This window comes from Asparagus officinalis, chromosome 5 (genome assembly GCF_001876935.1).
Source record: "Asparagus officinalis chromosome 5, Aspof.V1, whole genome shotgun sequence".
Taxonomy (NCBI): Eukaryota; Viridiplantae; Streptophyta; class Magnoliopsida; order Asparagales; family Asparagaceae; genus Asparagus; species Asparagus officinalis.
This window is the reverse complement of record NC_033798.1, coordinates 97,320,175-97,328,005: the sequence shown is the minus strand read 5'-3', so window position 1 is coordinate 97,328,005 and position 7,831 is coordinate 97,320,175. Positions and strand designations below refer to the sequence as shown.

Here is a 7,831-nt window from a genome sequence, read left to right as displayed (position 1 = left end):
CCGTAAATCCCACCAAAATCAAGAAAAAGACCCGATTCTCGCACACGGACGACGTGAAAAATCGCAGTAGAACCCAAAAAGTTTTAAAAACCAATACTTCTTGGCCCCACTCTCGAACAGAGATTGGAAAAAAAAAAACTTGTTACCTCTTCGAAGCCCTCATCATTGAGATTTTTTGAGATCCCCAGAAGGGAAAAAAATAAATAATGGAGGAAGGGGGAGATGGGATTGAGGAATTCAGCGGCCGGTCGCTACACAGGACGGAGTCTCGATGGGTCGACGGCAGCGAGGTCGACTCGGGGCTTTGTCGCCGGAGGAGGGAGAGAGCATCATGGAGAGGATCCCGACGCTTCGCCGGAGATTTGGGAAGAGACCCAAGAGGGTCGATTCATTAGATGTTGAGGCTATGGGGATCGCTGATGCGCTCAAGCACGGTCACAAGGTACGTAATTGCCGCAAAATGTTGTTGTTGTTGTTTTTTTTTTTAAGTGAAATTATCAGGGGGAGAGAAAATTTGAGTTTGTTCGGTTGAGTATCTTTTTTATGTCTGTTGACTAAAGTTTGAAGTGTCCATAGAAGCTGCAAGAGTAGTAAATATTTCTAGAAGTCTCATCGGTTGAGTAGTTGGCGGAGGGCTGAAAACTGAGTGTTGAAAGTGTATGATGAAAAGCTTGAGAATTCTCCTTTTGTAGTTCTGTGTGAGTTAAAGATTTTTTGATAAATTTGCTGGATGTTGTTGTCCTTTTTGGGTGGAATTGGTGGGTTGACGAGAAAATTTGAGTTTATTTCACTTGGGTGTCTCTTTTTCCCATTCCTTCTCTTCAAATTTTAGAGAAAAAAAAGTTGTTCTTTCTTAATACAACAACCAAGGATTATTGTGTCCAAAGAAAAGCAAGATTGAAATTAGTGTTAAAGCAAGTATGCGGTGCTAAAACTGAATATCTTAAATTTTTTCAGCAATCAAAAAGCTTATGCCTCAATTCGGAACAGAGAGGATCAGCGTATACTCCTTTGTAATAGGGATCTCATGCTGTTTCAGAAAATTTTGAAATCTGTAGAGCACGGGTCGTTAATATCAGTATATAGAACAAAAGGTAAGATTAAATACTATAAATAACAGAATGGGAATCAAAGGCTCTTGGTGTAACAACAACAACAACAATCAAGCCTTTATCCCAAATGTTTCGGGTCGGCTACGTGAATCCCATTTTTCAATTCCATTCTGTTATGGGTTATCTCCTCCGTTAAGTTAGTCTTAATCATATCCATCTTAATCGCTTCTAACCAAGTCATTCTGGGTCTACTTGTAGATTTCCTAGCCTCATTAAGTCTAGTATTATTGCTTTTCCTAATCGGTGCACTAAGGGATCTCCGTTATATATGGCCAAACCATCTTAATCTATTCTCTCTCATTTTATACTCAATAGGCGCAACCTCTAATTTACTACGGATGCACTCCGTTCTTATCCTATCTTTTAATGTATACCCACAAGACCGTCGCAACATTCTCATTTCTGCTATACTTATTTTTTGAACATGTTTTTTAATTGCCCAACACTTTGACCCATAAAAGCATAGTTTGTCTTATAACCATCCTATAGAATTTTTCTTTAGTTTCATTGGTATTCTACGATCACATAAGACTCCCGAAACACTCTTTAAGACTCCCGAAACACTCTTTAATTTTAACCATCTCGATTTGATTCGATGCACAACATCATTCTCTATCTCACCATCATGCCTAATGATTGATCCTAAATAGCGAAAATGATTAGTTTTAGGTATTTCATGGCTATCAATGTGTACCATAGGCTCTCTTCTTTTCCTAGCTTTACTAAAAATGCACTATATATATTATGTTTTTGGTCTACTAATTCTAAAACATTTAGATTAAAAAGCTTGTCTTCATCTTTCTACTTTAAAAATAATGCATCTTTTCATTTCATCAACTAATATTATATCATCGGTAAATAACATACACTATGGGATTTTATTTTGAATGTGCTTAGTAAGTTAGTTCATAACTAATGCAAAAAGATAAGGACTTAAAGCTGATCATTGGTGTAAACCTATGGTAATAGGAAATAGTTTAATCTCTCCTTTATTAGTTTTTACTCTAGTTATTACTCTATCATACATATCTTTAATCACATCAATATATATACTAAATACATATTTTTTTCCTAACACCCACCATATTACCTCTCTAGGCACTCTATCATAAGCTTTTTCTAGATCGATAAAGAACATATGTAGATTCTTTCTCTTCTCTCTATATCTCTCCATCAACCGTCTTAAAATATGTATATGTTCTATAGTTAACCTTTTAGGCATAAAACCAAATTAATTTTCAGATATATTTGTCTATTTTCTTAGTCTTTGCTCAATTACCCTCTCCCAGAATTTCAGAGTATGACTCATGAGTTTTATATTTCGATAATTTGAACAACTTTGTATATCCCACTTATTCTTATATATCGGTATCAAAGTACTAATCTTCCGTTCATCTGGTATTTTTTTCATCTCGATAATCTTATTAAATAGTTTAGTTAACCATCCTATGCCTCCAAGATATTTCCAAACTTCAATGGGGATATCGTCATGTCCAACGGTTCTTTCACTTTTTATTTTTTAGAGTATCTTTAACCTTGCTAATCCGAACTTTTCGATAATATTTATAGTTTCTATCATTCACTATATGATCAAAATCTCTATTTTGCTCACGTGTTTGGTTATCATTAAACAATTGATAAAAGTAATTCATCACCTCTCTTTTATTTTCTCATCGGTTACTAGAACTCTTTAATCCTCACTTTTAGTACACCCAATATTATCCAAATATCTATTCTTCTTTTCTCTAATCTTAGCAAGCTTATATATATATATATATCTTTCTCTCCCTCCTTAGATTCTAACTTCTTATATAAATTTGCATAAACCTTATATTTATTCTTGCTAACCGCTATTTTTGCTTCATTCCTTACTTGTTTATATTTTTCTAAGTTTTCTTTGTTCCTACACTTTTGCCACTCTTTACATAAAGTTTTTTCTCTCTAATAATCTTTTGCACACTCTCATTCCATCACTAACTTTCATTACCATCTAATCTACAACCTTTAGATTCTTCTAGTATATCTTTAGCGAGTTTCCTAATACAAGAGGACATGCTATTCCACATACTATTAGTCTCATTATTTATGTTCCATATATCTTCTTTCTTTATCTTATCTTTAAAATGTATTAAATTCTCTCTTTTTAAATTTCACCATTTAGTTCTTAGTTTCTTGCTCACATTAGTTTTTCTACTCTTCTTAATAGATATGTCTAAGACCATCAATCTATGTTGTGTACTTAAACTCTTTCCAAAACTCTTTCCTGATATAACTTTAAAATCTTTGTATATTAACCTATCCGCTATTCTAGTAAGAAAAAAGTCTATTTGACTATTATTAAAACCATTTTTAAAGGTTATTAAGTGTTCATCCCTTTTTCTAAAAAGTGTATTTGGTACTATTAAATCATACGATATTGCAAACTCTAAAATTAATTTACCCGTATTGTTCTTATCTCCATACCCGAAACATCTATGTATCCTCTCGTATATGTTATTATCCTTATCAACATGCCCATTAATATCCCCTCTTATAAATAATTTCTCTCCAAATTGGATTCCTTATACTAATTCATCTAATCTATCCCAAAATTCCCTTTTAGCACTCTCAGGCAACCCTATTTGTGGTGCGTAAGTACTAATAATATTAATAACCTCTACACCTAGGACAACTGTTATTAGTATTATTCTATCTCCAACTATTCTTACCTCTACAACACTTTCGTTTATCATATTATCTACAAGAACTCCCACTCCATTTCTATTCTTCTCTTTTCCTGTGTATCAAAGTTTATATCTGGTCTTTTTAATTTCTCTAGATTTTTTACCTATCCATTTAGTTTCTTGTAAACAAATTATATTTATCTTTCTTCTAAGCATGACATCCACTAATTCCAGAGTCTTTTCAGTAAGTGTACCTATATTCCAAGTAGCTAATCTAATTCTATTTTCTTGTAAAAGTCTCCTTTCATTTTCCCTCTTAGACCGTTCTAGTTTATGCCTAATTCTATTAGTTAACATATTAGAGGATTATAGATTCTTAGAACACCCTTGCTTATTTGTTATTACACCGGGGTGATATCAATGTAATGGTCGCTTCCAGGGGACATCCTAGCAAACCACCATTGCTTACTTATCATTGCATCGGGGTGGCATCGATGCAATGCGTCATGGTGGGGACGCCCCAACGAGTATATAATAGACTTCATATTTCATGTGAATCCGACTATGTTTTACTCTGGCTGTCGACTACCTAACACAACCCTCCTGGTGTAACAAGAAGAAAAGCAAAACACTGTAACAATTAGTGAATTTTATGGACCAGCAAGTTTGCTCATTTGCATATTCTGCATTTGTATCTTGCACTTCAGATTCTCCTGGATGTTCACTGCAGCTTTTAACCTTAACCAATGATGGCCTAATTTCGTGCGGAATTAGCACCACAGAGAACCCAGATTCTAAATCTCCGTTTGAAAGATTTATGTTCTGTATTGGGGAAAAAACCTATAGTGTACATAAGACAGCTCCTTGTTTATGAAGTCTATTATATTACTTGCTGGTTGCTATCATACCAAGCCTCTTGTATGACTGTTGTATATGGATATCTCTGTGTACTAAGTGTTAGCGCACTATCCATCAGCTTAAGTTATTGAGTGAAGTGGTTACCGGCATGGCATCATAAATAAGATCTCTTCTATTTGTTGTATCCACATTCAAATGTTGAAAGCAGAAGGTAAATTTCTCAGAACTAACTATTTGTTTCTAACTTAACCCAGGACCTTTCAGTTTGGCACACAGTTGCAATGGCATTTCAAACTCTTGGTGTGGTATATGGTGACATGGGCACGAGTCCTTTATATGTCTTCAGTGATGTTTTCAGCAAGGTTCATATAAAATCAGACATTGATGTTTTGGGAGCTTTATCATTAATTATTTACACAATTGCACTCATTCCTTTTGCCAAGTATGTGTTTATAGTGCTGAAAGCTAATGATAATGGTGAAGGTATGTAACTAAGATTTTAAATAGATTGTGTTTCTCCATTTTGTTTATTTGTTCGTCTTCAAACATAGCTGAGGTCTTTTGACTATTGCTTTCTAAAATAATCAATAGATTGTTGAACCATTTTTGTTTATGTTTTGTACTTCCCAAGTTTTTAGTTATAGAAATTAATTAAATATTGTACTGCTTCCAGGGGGCACCTTTGCATTATATTCATTAATTTGCAGATATGCAAAAGTTAGCCGGCTTCCAAATCAGCAGCGTGCTGATGAGGATATCTCCAGTTTTCGGCTTAAGTTGCCAACTCCTGAACTGGAGAGGGCCTTAAGAATAAAAGAGAGCTTGGAAAAGAGATCTAGTGTTAAGACCCTTCTCTTGCTATTGGTTCTTATGGGTACTTCCATGATCATTGGGGATGGTATTCTTACCCCATCTATGTCAGGTAACTTGGTGGAATTTTCAACAAACCTCTAATACAGATTTTGGTTACATTCTCTTATGATTATGTATTTGCTGGTCCATCATGATATTATTTCCTTCTTGCAGTAATGTCAGCAGTAAGTGGTCTTCAAGGCCGAATACCCGGATTTGATACAGGTTTCTAGTTCAGCTCTTATCAACTTTTATGTGCCTGATTTGCAGAACTTCACCTTTCAAACATTCTACCTTTCTCTGTCACTGAACATGAAACCATTCACATCCTGTTAGATTTTGATGCAATTGATTATATTTTGTTTGCAGATGCTGTAGTCGTAGATTTTGATGCAATTGATTATATTTTGTTTGCAGATGCTGTAGTCGTAGTTTCCATCATAATTCTTGTGGCCTTGTTCAGCATACAGAGGTTTGGGACTGGCAAAGTTGGTGTCATGTTTTCTCCTATTCTAGCTACTTGGTTCTTCAGTCTGGGAGCGATTGGAATATACAACATAGTTAAATATGATATTAGTGTCTTGAGAGCATTCAACCCGATGTATGTCTATTTTTTCTTCCAAAGGAACAGCCGGAATGCCTGGTCAGCTCTTGGTGGTTGTGTTTTGTGCATTACAGGTATATTTACATTTTGACTACAAAATGCCAATTTTCATTTCTTTGCAATGGTTCCTTTTGAAATCACTATATTTGTTCAGATTTATTTAAACATCTTCAAACAAACCTTCCTGTTATATCACAAATATATACTGTTATATTTATATTATAAGATGATATTATCTTTTTTTTTTCTTTATCATAATCTAGAAAATTTTTACTCAGAAAATGAATTAATTATGCTGTGTATACATATCATAGTACTATTTTCGGACTAAAAATATCATTGGGTTTTGGACTTGGGAAGGGTTGTAACCAAATCCAGCCCTATAAGCTCACACATTCAAATTTGATATTGAAATCCATACATCCATATGGTCAGATTGATTTATTGGGTTTTTAGGAATCTACACCTATATGAATGGTCACGATTTTTTCCATAGGTAATGTGTCAACTCTGTGTGTAGTATAACTTACACTTATATATTATACCTTTATGTACAAACCCGTTATCTCGTCATTCCACTAGGGTTTCCTTTATAATTTACATAGCTCCTAACTACACTTATTACCATAATATGGCTTTTCATGTAATTATTTCTTATAACTGCAGGAGCTGAAGCAATGTTTGCTGATCTAGGTCATTTCACTGTGAAATCTATTCAGGTCGTTTCTTAAAATGATTCTGTTCCTCTTCCTTCTTATTTAATGTTTATAGTTCTGATTGTTTATAATTTTCTTCTCCAATGATGGGCGGTATAGATAGTTTTCTGAAGTCATTGTTTGTTGACAGATTGCATTTACTTTTGTGGTATTCCCCTGTCTTCTTTTAGCTTACCTCGGCCAGGCTGCATTTCTGATGAAAAATCCAGATTTAGTAGAAAGAGTTTTCTATGATTCCGTCCCTGGTGAGTATTGTTTAGGATACTACTACTGGCATATGTTCTATAGGATATCTTCTTAATGAAGAATTTTTTTTGCTAGTACTTTATATTCGCTTATCATTTAAATTATAAGACTCTAAATGAATCTATTTCAAGGTAGTTAATCTTGATTCGTCTCGTGGTATGTAGATATTCTGTTTTGGCCAATGTTTGTGGTAGCCACACCACTTGCTGCCATGATTGCCAGCCAGGCTATGATTTCAGCAACATTTTCCTGCATAAAACAGTCAATGGCTCTTGGCTGCTTCCCGAGGGTGAAGATAATACATACATCCAAGAGATTCATGGGTCAGATCTACATTCCTGTCATCAACTGGTTCCTGATGATCATGTGCATAATTGTTGTCGCTGCATTCAGGAGCACCAATGATATAGCCAATGCATATGGTGAATATTATACCTCTATCCATATCCGAAAACATATACTTACATTATCTTTTGGGTATTTTTCAAAAAATCATCTGTAAAATAGAGTGACAACACAAAATCCATTTTTAAAGTTCAATTAATGTAGAAACCAACTGTCAAGAGGATTCCGGTAGTAATAACCACCTTAACCTAATTTTCAATGAAATTTTGATTGAAACCATTAAATATTTTGTTCTCACATTCCAACCTTTTGTTTTCATCTTCCATTAACCCAATCATTTTACCCATCTTATTAAGCTCAACCTTCAGTTTTTTTTTCTTTTCAGTCAGATGCATATGTATTAGTCGAACTTTACATGTGGTTTTTGTACTGCAC

At 34.3% G+C, this 7,831-nt stretch overlaps 1 protein-coding gene across 1 annotated transcript in view; it reads left to right on the top strand.

Moving 5' to 3' along the window:
* The window catches only part of LOC109840300 (potassium transporter 23-like), a 9,134-nt gene continuing 1,315 nt past the window's right edge, over positions 13–7,831 (top strand). The window contains 9 exon segments of the mRNA XM_020408879.1: positions 13–305; positions 308–442; positions 4,888–5,116; positions 5,307–5,555; positions 5,660–5,710; positions 5,903–6,163; positions 6,756–6,808; positions 6,936–7,050; positions 7,216–7,473. Coding sequence (XP_020264468.1) covers positions 207–305; positions 308–442; positions 4,888–5,116; positions 5,307–5,555; positions 5,660–5,710; positions 5,903–6,163; positions 6,756–6,808; positions 6,936–7,050; positions 7,216–7,473 — 1,450 coding nt within the window. The 5' untranslated portion in view covers positions 13–206.